Source organism: Gossypium raimondii, chromosome 9 (genome assembly GCF_025698545.1).
Source record: "Gossypium raimondii isolate GPD5lz chromosome 9, ASM2569854v1, whole genome shotgun sequence".
NCBI classification, from domain to species: Eukaryota; Viridiplantae; Streptophyta; class Magnoliopsida; order Malvales; family Malvaceae; genus Gossypium; species Gossypium raimondii.
The window spans coordinates 35,021,189-35,039,296 of record NC_068573.1 but is presented as its reverse complement, the minus strand read 5'-3'; the positions used below and the strand labels follow the sequence as shown (position 1 = coordinate 35,039,296).

The 18,108-nt window shown below is 31.5% G+C and overlaps 3 protein-coding genes across 3 annotated transcripts; 1 reads left to right on the top strand and 2 right to left on the bottom strand.

The window, feature by feature from the left end:
- Positions 1 to 2,470: 2,470 nt before the first annotated feature.
- Positions 2,471 to 3,665, top strand: LOC105799244 (transcription repressor OFP6). Its single transcript, XM_012629685.2, has one exon. It carries the CDS (start codon positions 2,822 to 2,824, stop codon positions 3,392 to 3,394), a length of 573 nt encoding a protein of 190 aa, XP_012485139.1. The 5' UTR covers positions 2,471 to 2,821; the 3' UTR covers positions 3,395 to 3,665.
- A 3,748-nt stretch (positions 3,666 to 7,413) lies between these two features.
- On the bottom strand, positions 7,414 to 8,423 carry LOC105799243 (probable CCR4-associated factor 1 homolog 9). Its single transcript, XM_012629684.2, has one exon. It carries the CDS (start codon positions 8,324 to 8,326, stop codon positions 7,481 to 7,483), a length of 846 nt encoding a protein of 281 aa, XP_012485138.1. The 5' UTR covers positions 8,327 to 8,423; the 3' UTR covers positions 7,414 to 7,480.
- Positions 8,424 to 16,882: 8,459 nt separating this feature from the next.
- On the bottom strand, positions 16,883 to 17,224 carry LOC105799241 (protein GL2-INTERACTING REPRESSOR 1-like). The gene has a single exon (XM_052621241.1). The coding sequence runs from the start codon at positions 17,222 to 17,224 to the stop codon at positions 16,883 to 16,885; it is 342 nt and encodes a 113-aa protein (XP_052477201.1).
- Positions 17,225 to 18,108: the final 884 nt, after the last annotated feature.

Below are 18,108 nucleotides of genomic sequence, written 5' to 3'. Positions count from 1 at the left end.
GTATAATAAAACATGTAAATATAAAATTTAATTGATTTTTAAGATATATAAAATTCATTCATAATTTATGAAATTAATTATAAGTAATAATGTGTGAAAAGTACTTATTTATAATAATTTTATAATAAATTACATAAAATAGACAATTTTAATACAAAAATCATCAAGTGTAATTCTCATTCTAAAATACAGGAACTATTTTTAGGAATAAAACTTTAGAAATAGTTTACAATCCAAAACACCCATGAATTAAAAACACCTTAGATACATGTGTGAAGTGGTGGTAAGCTAGTTAAATAACCCAATGAAACTTCCAGAGACTGCTGATCTTAGAGTGAACAGGAGATAATATCCCAACAACCATCAACATTAATGCTCATAGGTTGGCTAACGTTGTTGCTTACAAGTCGTCGAGGAGCTTTGAGAACTTGATGAGGATGAGTTTTGTTGCCTGAACTTTTGGCTACCCATGTTTGAGGAGTCGCTTCTTTTCTTAGCTGTTTTCAATTGTTTTAGACCTTCTTTTTCTTTTTACTTCTCAATACTATATGAAATAAAACATAGGAAAAGTTGTAACATCAGGCTATGGACATATTTTATCCAGTTTTGCCTCCTCACCAACTTCATACCCTAACATGTTCCTTCCTTTAAATACATCTTGCAACTTTCATGGTCAAATCTAAAGATTACTGCATCAGGAAACAATAATCTCCTCGTTATTAAATTCATGAATTCTCATTCAGGCTTAATTACAAAACTTTCACTAAAAGCTTTTCCTTCCGTCTTCATTCAAATAACAAATGAAGTCTTTGTTATCTCATCACATATCTCACACAATGTATACACATGGGCTATCATTATTGTCCTTGAACAAAACTTTTGAACTCTAATATTTCATTCGATATTATTTTTGTTACCAATCTCGTACAATGGATGCACTTATGCAATCAGTATTTTGACGTTGTCTTACGTGCACATTATTTTAATAACAATACCAATCATGTTTAATAATAATTTAATTATATACATTTTCAAAGGGCACTTGATTTGTAGGGTTTTCCAATTCGATGTTCCAACTGATGTTTTAACATAGATTGGAACAAGGTAGTTTTACAAAGAGAAGAGTCAGATTCACCAATCCTACTCTATTGAGCCTCAAAATGATTTTATTTAACAATGGATCTGGAACCTATTGATTACAGCTCGATTTACCTTTACACATTAGATAATTGCAGCCCCGACAAACTACCCACAATATTACACTCATTCACCCCAAACAATCTCACTTATAAATCACAATAACTCTAATAAAATGTCTAACACGAGTGCAAAAATACAAAGCAAAAAAAAAAAAGCACAATACTTAGTTGAAAAACACTACAAAGGCACACAAGAGCAAGTCGCCTATTTATAGGCTGATACAAGAGCTCTTCATCAACATTTAGATAGGTTTGAAATAGTCATATAAAAATTGAATTTTTCTCTTGAATTATCTCCATAAATTACTCTATAAGCAAGTCTTCCCTCAACTTCAAATAAATAAAAAAAGATAAAGTTTGCTGTCAAACGAACTCTCTTCCATTTGAAACACTAATCCAAGCAAAAACTAGATATCATTTGCTGATATGAAGTCAACTAATATTGTCCAAGTAAAAAAATGTTAACAAGCTGTCCTAAGTGTTATCCCAGCTTGCCGTCCCAATTGTTATCCCAAGTGTTACCGGAATAGGGAATGAAAAAATGACATCCCAAACACTTCAATTCCAATAACACATTTTTACTTTAGCTAATGATTAATCCCTTAGCTTTACCAACTCTCACAAAAGGGTTTTTATTTATTTATTTTCCTTTTCATTCCCTAGGAAGATTAAGGGGAAAAAAAGAATTGTTGTCATGAAATATTCAACTTAATTTCATTATTTACATTCTTAATAAACTATGACTCCAAGATGAATCAGTTCCTTAATCATTACAATTTACTCTTTATTTTTGCATAGAATTCTCCTATGATTTGGTAAGAGGCTCATTTGTACTTCTCTTCTTACCTCTTAAATTCTTGAAGTCCATCCATTTTAATTTTCAAAAGGTTGGGTTATGGTGTATTAAGCTCTTGTAAAATTTGAACTAAAGAAGCCCATGAATCATCATGGTGTAGTACTAGTGTATTAAGCTCTCTTTCATCTTCGTTGATTACATCACACAGATCCTCAACATTCAATTTTTTTTTATCGATGCAGACCTAATCACACTCGATATTATACTCCCTTTTATTTATTGTTATGTTGGGCATTTAAAATATCTTATTTCATTCTCTTCCTCTTTTGACTTTATACATGTTAAAAAAAAGGAATCTGAGTGGATTCACATTTGGATTTGGATGGGATTAAAATTTTTGAAAAGAGGCTAAAATTGGCTAATGTCACAATTTAATCTTTCAAACTATGTTCATTTTCTTTTTTGTCCACTTTAATCCTATGTAGTCCCTATTTGCCCAAAAAGAAGTTACCAATAAGATTGTAAGAGCAGCATATTTGATAGCCGGCGCAAGTAATTTTTAGAGTAAAATGGATTTAGTTTAAGAGTGAAGTTTTAGGTTCCTTCCTGAAAATCTATCTTCCTAGCCACGACTACCGGAAAATGACTCCTAATAACAACTATCACCTTCTACTTCTACCCTTTCTTTTCTAATTTCTACCTACAACAGATCCATCCAACTCTTACTGAGCCCTGCAATTTTTTTTTTTTAAAGTCCGTTTCTTTTTCACTTGAGAAACACACACAAATTAATTACTCTTTTTTCTCTGTGTTCTTCTCCCTTTTAATGTCTTCCAACAAGAAAAACCTGTTTAAATCCCTGTTAACAGTGAATGCAGGATGCGGGTGTAGCAGGCCTAAGCTCTCCGATGCTTATGAACCCAAACCCAAACCCAAACCCAAATCTTCTTCTGCACCCCGAAATCCAATCATTCCAACCATCGAAAACGATGATCTCACATCCACTTCTTTCTCTTTCAACAATAACGATACGGTATCATCATCACCCACTACTACTGATCTCTACTCTGAATCTGAACCTGATCTTCCCACAGCTAAACTCAGTCGCCCTTGCCCTAAAATCATCGACAGCGTCGCCGTTGTGAAGGATTCCGACGACCCGTACAAAGATTTCGGGCATTCCATGCTCCAAATGATCGTGGAAAAACGAATCTACTCGAAACATGATCTGGAGGAACTTCTTCAATGCTTTTTGGAGCTGAATTCACCATGCCACCACGATGTTATTATCAAGGCTTTCATGGAGATCAGGAAGCGGGTTCTTCCCGACGAGATTGTTACAGCGCTGCAGGATCAGGAACCATGCTTTGTTCATGGAGGAGAGAAACCTGGATCCTAGCTTGACGCAGCTTTCGACACGCGTGTGTGAGATGACAACACATGTGAATAAATTCAATTCGCACGTGGGAAGCAGCGACTAGGCATTTTGACGAAGTCAGGTGCTCTACATTACCATTGGTATATTCTTATTATATTCGTAAAGTTTTGCATGTTAATGTTGTTGAGTTTAAGATACTATTAATTCATACAAATTTTGATATGTTATGTATTAACACCATATTTTGTATTAATTTTTTAATATTAGAACGTGTTATTATTATTATTGTTTATTCTTGTTGAGTATGTTTTCCTATTTATATATAGGTATTGTTCACTAATATGACATATTAGGTAAGTTCCATACGTATTAACATGTATCATATTCTAGACTTAAAATGTGTTTATATAGTTTCATGCGCGATTTCATGTATGACTTCACAGGAGAATATTGATACCCCTCCTGCGAATACCTATTATTATGCGAGCTCAGTCTACTATTATCATGCGAGCTCAATAGCATCCGACCCAAATCCATTCTGGTTTTGGGCCGGTAATAACAATTATCATAACAATTTTGTAATCATATTTTGGTTCAAAGTTGCCGCGAATGAAGCTGTGTGTAAGTTCTTTTGCAAAAGTTATATTAATAATTCACAGTAATTGATGGTAAGAAGTGTTTACAGTCTCCTTTGAGCATAACCGAGTTTGGAGGTTGATGGGAGGGACTTAAGGTTTACGAATTCTGGGGTTTTTATGATGACAAGCTAATGAGTAATGATGTTGTATTTAACGTCTATTTCACCTTACTTTTGGTACAAGAACGACTACTATTGATGAATGGATAAGTATTCTCTTTTTTTGGTTTTCTTCTTATCTTATAAACTCATTGTGGTAACCAGGTTGAATCCTATCAAGCTCTTGCTCTCTAGACATGCTTTATCCGGAAGAACTGTAAAATGACTTCTTTTGTCGGGTGAATTTAATATTTCTATTGCTTAGCTGAAATCTATCAAATCTCAAGTACTCTCTGAATGAATTTCATGAAGATGTGAAGGTTGTATTCTTAAAAAGCTTTCTAATGATTAAGTTAGTAAGATTAGAAGAGCTTAAGAGAACAATAAAGAAATAGAGTGACAGAATGAATCTTAGAATGCGACTATACCTTTCTCTTTATACCTAAATTTGGGCTTCCTTCCTTGGGCTACTTGTGTCATCCCTTTGCATAAGAGTGAGTGGTCTTTTCCTTATTGAGTTAGGCATCTTTGCTTGACCATGTCATGTTCAAGGACTCTTATGTTTATTATCTTGCTTTCTTTTTTGTTTGTTTTTTTTTTTATGTAAAATAATCAGCATTCTCAATTGTTTTACAATTTGAAGTTAATCTTATTTGAATTCTAGTGGTATTCAAATAAAGTTTTCTCAATAACAATGCTTTTAAGGTTTCAAACTCAATTCAAATGTATGCGAGCTGGGCAAGGACTAGCGTCTATTGCCTTGTTTGTTTTGGCTTAGGTGCTTCTAAGGGGTGTGATGCTTACTAGAAGTGTGGAGTGTAGCACTCATTCGGCCAAAAGTGAATGAAATTTAAACACTTGGGTCTTAGGTTGGTAATTGGTATAACAAAAGGAAATTTTTATTATTATCTCATTCTATAGGAGCAACAAGCAATTTACAAGAGATTTTTGAATTGTGATTTTTTAAAGGTAGGCTTTAAGTTGAATGAAAGGAAAAGAAAAAAGAAAAAGAAGTTGGGGGAATTAACAGCATTTAGCTTCATAATTTCCATCACTATTTGCTCACTTTTGTTGGTTTGTTGGTTGGTAGGAGTATTGAAATGTGCTTTAGTGCTTTTGATATAAGGGTACACCATTTTTGTTTTTGTCATGTCTCCTGGGAACTTTATGAGACGTTTCAGGGAAAAGCACTTCTTCAAGTTACATACTTTACTATTTATACTCAAGCTTTTGTTAATTTCAATATTATACTTTGAAACCTTCTTATTAAAACAAAGAATGTTGGGACCTACACATTATAAATGTGATGGCAGTTGCTGGCTAGATCAATAATTCAAGAACTTGATTAGGTTAAAATCTCCACAAAAACACAACACACATTGAACTAGTCTTTGGTGGTTGGATTTATTTATTATTCAGAATTAGAACTTAGAAGTCAAAGTCAATCATTGCTTAAGCCGGCCTACAAGACTATTCCTTGGTCAGCTACCCCCTTACTATGATTTATGAAGTTGACATATAACCCTCCAAATTTATCATCTATTTATTTTTCTTCCACCCTACCATAAGTAGATTTGTCACATATTTCATATATATATATATATATATATATATATATGAAATATTAATTTTTTAATATATCTTATATGTCTTTGTCATCAATCCAACATTACTTCTAAAATTTTTAAATTATATTGATAGTATATCAATTATTTTTCCTTAAAATTTATATAAACATCACTTTCCATAAATTTATGACAAAAATAATATAAATAAAACTACCTTTTATACAAAAATATAATTAACAAAGCACAAACAATTTCATACACATGTTATTTACATGAGATAAAACTCGATTAACAAAGGCCAAATTTCATTAGTTTTGAGTTGATTTTTAAATTATGAATTTCATTTTAATTAAATTCATTCACTTTTATTTATACTAAAAGTTGTTTATATTGTCATTCTAAAAATAAAAATTTTGAGTTCAATTCTTAGTAGAGTCATCAAATATAAAGGATCCTTTGATGGAGAGAAGAGGTGTTGCTAAAAAAAGTGAACAAAATATACCGGGAAAAGGCAAAGGGTAAGATTGGTGTAGATATTGTAATACTAAGAGCAACAATATTTGGTGGTTTGCAAAGTGGAGAAACATTTGGTGGTTTTGAGGGCAATAACTTGGGTTTTGTTCAATATGGAAGGGAAATAGGAGATTAGTTTCAATGTATCTGGCTCTAGTTTAACTCTCATTGAGTGACAGTTTCATAAGTGTGAATGAAATGTGTAATCAAAATTTTCACTGAGAATCTCCATTTATTAATTACACCACACTAAGCATTATTATATTGTAATTCAAATTTCAAAATTATTTTTTTGTTCAATATCGGAGGGAAATAGGAGACTAGTTTCGATGTACCTGGCTCTGGTTTCAACTCTCACTGAGTGACAGTTTCATAAGTGATGTGTCATTTGTGTGTGAATGAAACCTGTAATAAAAATTTTCACTGAGAATCTCCATTCATTAATTACACCGCACCAAGCATTATTATATTGTAATTCAAATTTCCAAATTATTTTTTTGTTCATTATCGGAGTGAAATAGGAGACTCATTTCAATGTACCTGGCTCTGGTTTCTACTCTCACTGAGTGACAGTTTCAGAAGTGATGTATTATTTGTATGTGAATGAAACGTGTAATCAAAATTTTCATTGAGAATCTCCATTCATTAATTACACTGCACCAAGCATTATCATATTGTAATTCAAATTTCAAAATTATTTTTTTGTTCAATATCGAAGGGAAAAAGGAGACTAGTTTCAATGTACCTAGTTCCAGCTTCGACTCTCATTGGATGACGGTTACATAAGTGACGTAGCTTTGGCTTCGATTCTCATTAAATGACGGTTTTCTAGGTGACGCGTGGTTCTGGAAATCTGGCTTCGATTTTCACTGAACGACGGTTTCATATGTGACGTATGGATTAGGTGTGAATTCAATGTGTAATGTGAAATCTCGGTGGCAATCTTCATTCATAATTGCACTGCACCGAGCGTTATTATATTATAATTCAAAAAATTTTAATTATTTTTAATGATATAAATACAATTATATTCATCTAAAAAAATTTAGATACAATTCACAGTATATAAGATTTAAGTTAAATGAAGCGTACGTATGTATGAGAACCTTACTAACAAAAGCCAAATTTGATTAGCTTTAAATTGATATTTAAATATTTAAATTAGTTTTAAATTAAAATTCATTTTAGTTAAGATGTATCTTAGTGGGCAGCAGAATAATGTATTAATTCTCAACTTAATCCATGAATTAATTTAAAAGAATTATTATGTTTAAGTAATACACAAATTAATTAATGAATTTCCAATCCATACAATACACCGGCATGCTTTTCCGGGCCATCGTTCACAAAATAAACGTCCCTTATTTTCTGAAACGCGTGCCACGTCAGCAAGGAATCTGACCCGGCTTGGTGACATTTCCCAACCGCCCGGTTCACATCCAAGGTCCTAGCGACCCGGTCCAACCCACCGTACAAGCTTTTACAGAATTTCATCATGTGCTTCACATCATAAACTCTGTTTCCGAAAAACACCCTGAGAACCCTCAAAAACTCATCTAAGCCCCCGGGCAAGTCCCGGCGCGTGAGAATCTTAACCAGGTACCCAAAATCATACGCGCTGTGGAAAGTCACCCAACTCACCGACTCATTACAAACGAGTCCAGACGACATCATCAACTCAGCGAACCGTAACGAGTCAATCCCCTTTTCCTTGTTCTTCTCGAAATCAATCCCTTGCCTCCTCAAGAGCTCGATGGAATCAGGCGCGTGAGCGTCACGGTCAACGTCAAAGTCGCGGAAATTGAATTCCCAGATGAACTGCACGTCGTCGGTTCCTAGGGTGGGCAAATTACCTGAAGAATCGGTGAGGGTGAGGCCCACTTGGATCAAGTTCAAAGCATCAACGTTGGATTTGAGAACCTTGTAATGATCGGACGGCCGGAACTGGGCGCCGTAAGGCCGGGTTGGATCCACTTTGGGTCTGAAAACAAGACCCGGAAACTCGGTGTCCATGGAGATGAAAGGGTACTCATCGATTGCTTGACTGATCAACTCGAACTCCGAATCTAAATTATGAGACCAAACTTCTCTTATCTTTATATGTCTTGAAACCCTGTCTGGATCTTCAAACCCCATGTCGGAAAAACAGAAAACTGAAGGGAAAAGAAAAAAGAAATAGAAAAACTGGATGTTTTGTATCGTATAAGCCCCTTCGTTATGGGAAAGAAAAGAGTGAGGGAAAGGGGGTTATATAAGAGTGGATGAGGGTAGGAGAGTGGTCAAAGTGAGAGGGGGGGGGGGGGGGGGAGATTGGGTCTTTTTTGACTAAGAGAAACAACGAACATAGACTTGGTTTTGTGTAATCTTAGTTTTTTGTACAAAAGGAGGCGCCACGTTTTTCAGTATTCGTTTTAGTTTAGTGGGAAAGGGTTGGATGGTAGGGTCGGTTTTGGTGTTTCCCAATTTCGGTTTGTAACTTGGGTTTTTGTTCGGTATCGGAGATTAGTTTCGATGTATCTAGCTCTAATTTTAACTCTTATTGAGTGACGGTTTCGTAAGTGACGTGGTTTTGATTTGATTCTCACCGAATCATAATTTTATAGATGACGCGTGGCTCTGATTTTGACTTTCATTTAATGACAGTTTTATAAATGACGTGATTTTGATTTTGATTCTTATTGAATCACGGTTTTATAGGTGATGCATTGCTCTGATTTCAACTTTCAATGAGCTACGGTTTTATACATGACGTATTATTTAGGTGTGAATTTAACGTGTAATTTGAAATCTCATTTATTAATTGCAGTGCATCGAGCGTTACTATATTGTAATTCACAGTTTAATTTTTTTAAAATAATATAAATACAATTATATTCATAGACGGTTACAAAACAATAATTTGCACCCCAGATGTTGTCTTGAGAATTTTGCCTCCCTTAGTTTAAGTTATTTCTTCTCTATGTTGTTTATCCAAAAAAAACTTTATTACAAAAAATAAATTCGACATTACCTAGAAGAAATTTAGATATAATTCACTCGAGATTTAAGTTAAAATAAATCTAAATGAAATTTACATATAATTTACAAATGACAAAACCTAAATTCTTAATATATCAAGGAGAAAACCTTGCCAACAAAAGCAATGTTTCATTAGCTTTAAATTGATTTTTAATTTTCAAAAATGTTTTTAATTACTTTTTTTAATTATGAATTTTATTTTAGTTAAGTTGATTCACTTTTTATTTATAACATCTTTAAAAGAGGTTTTGAGTTTGATCTTTAGTAGAGTCGGCAAAATGTAAACGATTCTTTGATGGAGAGAAGAAGCGTCGTAAAAAAGTAAATGAAATGTACTGGGAGAAGGTGGAGAGCAAGATTGGAGTGACCCTGTAATACTAAACGCAACAACATTTGGTAGTTCTGAAGATAGTAAATTGGGTTTTTGTTCCATATTTGAGAGAAACAAGAGACTAGTTTCAAGATACCTCGCTCTGACTTCGACTCCCATTGAGTGACAAATTCATAAGTGACGTGACTCTGAGTTGCTCTCATTGAGTGACAGTTTCATAAGTGTCATGACTCTGGCTTCGACTCTCACTGAACGACGGTTTCATAGGTGACGTATTATTTCAGTATGAATTCAATATGTAATATGAAATCTCAATGGAAATATTCATCCATTAATTGCAATTCACCTACAGCTATTTTATTATAATTCAAAATTCAAAATTATTTTCTAATAATATAAATACAATTATATTCGACAGTTACAAAAATAATTTCATTTTAATTAAGTTGGTTCACTTTTTATTTATAACATCTCAAAAAGAGATTTGGGTTTGATCTTTAGTGAAGTCGTCAAAATCTAAATGGTTCTTTGATGGAGAGAAGAAACATTGTAAAAAAGTGAACAAAATATATCGGGAGAAGATGGAGAGCAAGACTAAAGCAAATCATGTGATACTAAGCGCAACAACATTTGGTAGTTTGTAAGGTGGAGAAATATTTGGTGGTTCTGAGGACAGTAACTTGGGTTTTTCTTCAGTAACGAAGGGAAACAGTAGACTAGTTTTGATGTACCTAGCTCTTTCACTGCAGGAAACAAGGAAAAAAATTTGAATTCGACTCTCACTGAGTGACAGTTTCATAAGTGACATATCATATGTGTGTGAATGAAATGTGTAACTAGAAATCTCAACAAGAGACTAGTTTCAATGAACCTGGTTCTGCATTGAGGAAAACAGGAGAAACATCTAGCTTTGACTTTCACTGAGCTACAGTTTCATAAATGACGTATCATTTGTATGTGAATGAGACGTGTAGTTAGAAATCTCACAGGGAATCTCCATTTATTAATTGCAATGCACAAAGCGTTATTATATTATAATTCAAATTTTAAAATTATTTTTAATAATATAAATACAATTATATTTATTGATGGTTACAAAAACAATGATTTGGAGCACTATAAACAAAGTTAATTATTACAAAAAAAAATTAGAGATTACCTAAAATAATTTTAGATACAATTCACACATTATAAGTTATAATAAATCTAATGAAATCTACATATTATTCACCATAAAACTCAAATTTGGGTACTTAATGTCTCAAAGTCACAACCTTACCAACAAGGGCCAAATTTCATTAGTTTTAAGTTGATTTTAATTGCAAATTTTTTAATTAATCTTTAAATTATAAATTTCATTTTAATTAAATTCATTCACTTTTATTTATACTAGAAATTATTTATATTGTTATCTTAAAATAAAAAATTTAGGTTCAATTCTTAATGGAGTCACCAAAACATAAACGATCCTTTGGTGAAGAGAAGAAGAGTTACAAAAAAGTAGTGAACAAAATATGTCGGGAAAAGACAAAGAGCAAGACAAGTGTAGATCCTATAATACAAAGTGCAACAATATTTGGTGGTTTGTAAAGTGGAGAAACATTGGGTGGTTCTTATGATAGTAGTTTGGGTTTTTGTTCAATACCGAAGGAAAACATGAGACTAGTTTCGATGTATTTAATTCTAACTTCGAATCATATTGAGTGATAATTTCATAAGTGACATATCATTTGTATGCAGTATAATAAAAAATTTCATGGGAAATTTCTATTCATTATTTGCACTCATCAAACATTATTATACTATAATTTAAAATTCAAAACTATTTTTAATAATATAAATACAATTATATTTATTGATGGTTAAAAAACAATAATTTGGACAACAAAGAGCAAATCAGAAATTACCTAAAATAATTTTAGATACAATTCACATATTATTCTAAAATTCAGATATTATGAGATTTAAGTTAGAATAAATCTAATAAAACATACATATAAATTACATAAAATAAAACTGGAACTTAAAGAGAGGCCAAATTTTTCATTAGATTTAAATTGATTTTTGAATTTCAAAATGTTTTAATTAGTTTTAAATTATGAATTTCATTTTAATTAAGTTTCTTCACTTTTAGTATTTAAAAATTCAAAAATTATTTGAAAAGTATAAAATTATAAAAAAATTAATTTAAATAATTTTAATTTTTAAAAACAATTAATTGTTAATGTGGTATACATGTGCATTGTGTTAGCAAAGTTAACAAATGTTAACTTTTCCATCCAATTTGGGGTATTTGACATATAATACAAGTTGAAGGGCTAAAAATGGCAAAAAGAAAACAAATGGAGGGCTAAAATGATTTTTTTTTTTAAGTTGGAGGGCCAAAAAATGATTATGCTTAGGTTTTTTTTTCTTTATTTTTTTTAAGAACATAAAATCATATTATAGCCAGATAGTAGCACGTGTCACCATTAACTAGAAATAGAAAAATTATGATAATGATGACAAAGAGAACCTAATTTGAACTCAACTTAAGTAACTCGTTTAAAATTTAGTTCATAGTTTGAAGATATTTAATACAACTAATTCTTAATGATATAAAACCCACAACTTTTAAATTATTACAACAAGAATGAAAAAGTTAGATAATTCTAAATTTCTCTATATATATATATATATATATGGTAAATAGAGATTTGTATTCGAGAATTGACAATAATAAGTAGCTTCTCGTGCTAAAAGAAATATATATTCTTTTATGGTTAACCTTCTAGATTTATATTCCTCAAAAGATTTAGACGAGTCAGATACATGATGAGTCAATGATAGGCAAATTGTGACTCACTCATTCATCTCTCCGCTTCCCCTGGACTTGTTCTCCTTGTTGACTTTGAAACTTCTTCTGCATCTCCTTCTCTGTTGCTGGTCTTTGGGGAAGCTAGAGAAATGTTGTCCCCAGATGCACGCATGCATGGGGATTTCACCTTTGATCATCATGCAGTGGTGAAGGGCCTAAATGGTTGAATATTGGTTCCCTCAAGTTCTTCAATATGTATCTATGTGCTTTCTCATATTGGACCTAACAACCTTCATTCATTCCATAAATCCATGGACAAACTCTCTGAGGACTTGATCACTTTTTTGTTTAATGGATAGAAGGTAGCATTTTGTTAGAAAGAAATCGGCTTATAAATAAGTCCACCAGCTCCTTAAGGAAATGGATAGAGCCTTTTGGCAAATATAGATGCCAAGCCCTTGCGCAAAATCATTGAGAAGGAAGCACCTAATATGTTCATGTGGTTGCTGCAATGTGCTAAGTGGTCTTGAGGCATTTTTCTATTATTCATTTTAATCTTTCAAGTAAATTATTAATATTTTAATATAATTTTGATTTAATGCTCGAAAAATTTTAAATTTTCAATCGAGAAAAGTGTTGAGATTCTCCATATTTCAAACCCTCCAAAACTGAAAACAAAATTGAAAAATGGTGGAATACCCAGTATGTGGTTGAATCGCCATACCTGCTAGTTTATGGGCTTAACATCATAACAATCTCATGTGAAAGATATTTGGTTCACATTCTACACGGGTGTAGCCGCTGCACTTTTTATTTAACTCCTTTTAAATTAATAACGATAAAATTATATTTTGATTCTTTAGAAAATATAAAAATTTAATTTAATTTTTTAAAAATTATAAATATATAAACAGTTTAAATAATAAAATTATATTTTTACTATAGTAAAAATTAAACCCTAAATATTTTTTCTACCAAGTCAAAATCTATGTTTGAAAGTGTGGACCCATATAACCGTCCAAATTCATCCAACGATGAAGTCATGTAGACAAGTAACCATGTGCTATTAACTTTAGCTTATTTCTTCTTCAATTATTTTCTTAATTTTTAGAAAAAATTTAATAAGATATTCTTTGCATTTCAAAATTAAAATTTTAAAATTTGAACAAATCTTAAATAATTTTTGAAATTTCTAGAATTTTCATGTTCTTTTATTAGTTAATTCTGAAGAATTCTTTTTATAATTTCTGGAGATATAAATTTTATTTACAGTTTTTATGAAATTTTAAAAAATTAGATTCTTTATAATTCTTAAGTTATTTGTTGGCGTGTTATATATAAATAAAAATTTTAAATAAATTTACTTCAAATAAAATAATAAAAGTCAAATCAAATAAATACAAAAAATTAAAGACTTAGCATCTCAATTTTAATGGAAGGATTTAACAAATCAATTTGTACATTTTAGAGAAAAGAAAAAAAATGCAATTAATTAATGAATATTGATTTGGATTTTGCCTCTAAAATTATCCCTAATTACTTGTTCCAAATAGTTGAAGAATTGAAGCTTATAATTATGAGTTTAGTGAGATGATGAAACCTCTACTATCTCTTTCAACAATATTATTTTTTAATATTTGAATTTGCATTATCTTAGTACTATATTCAATGCTTGTTAATATATTATTTTTAATTGTCTGTGTATCTATAATATATATAAATGCAAATTTGAAAAAAATTGAATTAGAATCTATTTTATTTTTCATCATATTACTAAATTCACATTAAAAATAATTATAATATTTAATTTATAATTATTAGTTAAAAAGTTATGATAAAATAGAAATTTTGATAATCATACATCTAAAATAATTAAAATTTAAATTACAATTATTAATTAAAAGAATTGTGTTAATTTCAAAAAGAATTATTTCTAAGTATACAATATAGGGAAAAATGTTTTGATAATTATAATTTATCTATATTAGTTAAAAATTTTATGTAAGCAAAAGTTGTGCTAATTTTATTGATGTAAAACAAAATTATTATTTGAATAAAATTTTAAGCATATTAATTATCAGTTAATTAATATTAGAGTTAATTAGTTATTATTTTGAATAATGTTATTTTGCATTAATTAAATAAAGGAAAACTATATTGTATGTTGAATATATTAAAATGTTTTAATTATTATTTGAAAATTTTCTATTATAATATAAAGGAAAACACATGTGGCATTAAAAGCTAATATTTGTAAATTATTAAATAAAAATCACTTAAATTTAGTTATATCTAATTAAAAGTTTGTTTGTATGATCATTGTCTATTCTATATTTCTATTTATTATATATTATTTGACAATTATACTTTTTTATATGAAGATACTTGGTATGGAGATACTTGGTGAATTGGAAAGCCGTTAGATGTGTTATACCTCATTCATAAGGAAACACGTGGCAAACCGAAAATTTGCCTGAGTAGCAAACCAACCGGCAATAAATTGGAAGGGGCCAACCATCCAGACAAGCACGATCATCTGTTGCTCAGACCCTTAGGCTTCCGTGAGAAGTATGATGTCGTTGGTCATCAAATACCACGTGGGTTCAACTACTCTATACCATCAAAGTTAGAATGAACGATAAGGTATACCCCATCACAGGCATTGTCGTCCCATTGAAGACATTCACCCCACGAGTTCCATAATGATGGTTTAATGGTAAGTTCAACATGTTAACACCATCTTACACAAGACCCTCACCTATAAATACCCCTAGAAATGATGAAGCAAGGATTGACTCTCTCAAGATGCCAAACCTACACTTTGACAAATTACCTTCAGCATCTAGCCTTAACACTATCCTCCCTTCACTCTTTATAATAACCTTCAGCTCGCCGCCTCGACTAGGTGAGCCGACCTCTATGACAACCACCACACCTTCTCCTTGACCTCTTCCTTATTCTGCTATATTAACAAGATGGGAACTTTATATCCAAGTCATTAGGTTTATCTAATACACCCATCCTCTCAATTTCAGTTGAAATAGTAGAACAATCCAATAGCAAAAGATCAATAAAAATAGAAGGACAATCAACATGATCCGAATAGTTCGCTTCAGATAAAGTTGCCCACGTCAAAGTGTGGGCAGCTTTACTAGCGCATTCTCGTGTCCAATGAAAGAACAAAGAGCAAGATATGGAACTCAAACGAACACAGTCCTGGATCAGTAAACCAGGGTCCGAAACATCGGTATTTCGACAAGTGAAGGACTACCAAAGACGTTGGCAATCAGTCTCTAACACAATGTTATCCGCATGCTAAGATGGAAGCTAAGAAAGAGTCTTGCACATTGCAAAAAGTTCTGCCATGAATGGGTCGACACATGTTTCATATAACCTATAGCGCAATGAACGAACTCCCACGATTCGTTCCAAACCAGCGCTGCCCAGCCGGTTGCCTGAAGAACAAGGAAAACGACACATCTATGTTGCATTTCAACTTACCAGCAGGAGGCTTGCACCATTGTAAATGTTTTAATGTTCGGCAAAGTGCAAAGCTGCAACGTATCTAGATCCGGCTTTAATCGCATCATTTGAATTTAAATATTTCAATTTTCATTTGTTTTGAAAATTACCAACATAACCATAAAATAAATGCCAAATGAGGTTTTGAGTTAAGGAGAAAGTTTTTTAAGTCGTGCGTAAATACTATACCTGAATTTTCTCTTAATTTTATTTTGAATTTAAGTTTCATTATTCATGGATGATGTTTAGATTTATTTTTAACTGAAATAAGAAAAAAAACCAAAAATCAAGATTTGGCAATGGCATTTTTTAATGAAATATTATTATAATTGGATATCGTGAAATCTTTTTAAATCAAATGTGGTTCAATGATAGGAATGAGAAAACGTAATCGTTTGATCAAGCCATGTTAGAAACTAAAAATTATGCTGATAATAAAAATATGTTAAATCAATTACTGGATATATTACTTTTCTATATAATTTAGAATTTCTTCTTCTTTAATGTTGAAATAAATTAAATTAATTAAAAAATAAATCCATATTTCTCTATACAAATTTAATATAACACCATCAACGTTAAATTAATATTTTTTCTCTTTTTATTTAATAATTAATTTAAAAATGTCTCACAAAATCTGAATCTTTAAATAGACGCTACCTATCTTCTTCCCTGAACTTATAAGCTAAACAAAAGGAGGAAAAGTGGAACGCTTGTAAAGGAAAAAACTCATATGAAACCAAGACAAAGATCGCAAAGTTCCCTTTGCCTCAAAGGAGGAAAAGTGAAACACTTTGGATGTTGTGTAAAATGATTTTCTTGCAGGGAAATCAAACCAGACATAAAAGAAACAAAAATATATAATTAGCACAAAATTTAAAACATTCAGAGAGAGAGAGAAACAAAACCAAACCAAACAAACAAACAAAAAAAAACCCCACAAAAGAAGACCTAGGAATTAAGTAAGGTGTTTGTTTCATGAGAAAAGCAAGGAAAGACAGAAGAATCCTAGAGGTTCATCGTTTTAGTTCCTTGTCTTTTTGGTATTCTCTTCGTTAAGAAAATCAAGCAAGACGGTACTCTTGCATCGGGGGCACTTGGGATCCACTTCCAATAGCATAACATACATGAGGCATCGAGGGCATCCCACCAGCACCATCGAAGTTTCTTCAGGACTGCTCGGGCATTGCATCGTAGTCGTGGAGTCGTCGGGCTCCGAAGACACGCACGAGCTTTCAAGAGACATTTCCCACGACGAAACCGATGTGTTGGGCGACCCTACTTGTTGGATGGGCACCGCCCTTGGTGGTGGTGGTGATAACTTCAGCGTCAATTCCAGCTTTGGACTGTTTGCTCTCCGACTCATTGCTTTCTATGTATTTCAACTGTTTGATAACTGACCACATACAACAACAAAAACAATCAGTTGTGAGAAATCGATGAAACAGGAAGGAGGAACTGAAAATTGAAAACATGTATAATTTCTCACCTCTGGGAAATTGAAAGAAAAAAACCAGAAAAATATATAGGGATCTTGGAACAAGAAATGATATTCCCTAGAAACTAAACTAACATTTTTTAGTTTGGATTTCTTGATTTTGGAAAGATTTAGACCATTATATATGCAACGATTTTCAGGAGAGAAAGAGAAAGAGAAAGAGATGGATTTTTCTTTCCCTTATTTGTTGGTAATTAATTATGGGTAGGCATGGAGGGTAAGGAGAATTTAGAGTCGAAAACAAGTTGGATAACATTGAATCGTACTCGACAGTAAGGTTGAATGGTTTGCCTTCTTTCCTAATGTTTTTGTATTGCTTCACACAATGTTTGGTTTAAGGAATTTAATTTTATTGATTTTATATTTGTATCATCAACATTACATGGTTATATAATTTTCATTTTTTTTAAATATTAATTGTTAAACAATTCACAAAATTAAAATATAATCTTGTGTAATATATTAGTCTAAAATAGTCGACCATATGATTACAAATAAAAATAACAAGAAAATAAACCTAATATGCAATTTTATCTAATTCATCAAACATTTCATATTTATTCCGTTATTCCTCGTAACATTTAACATATACTCATTAATTTGTTGGTCCTTGATCAATTTCCTCATCATCTTAATCGTAATTCGAATCAGTATCCTTAAGATTACCAAGATCGTGATATCATATTACATATTTCATAACTTCTTTTATGTGGAATTAGGTCCCCAATAACAAAACATTTTTATCCAATAAT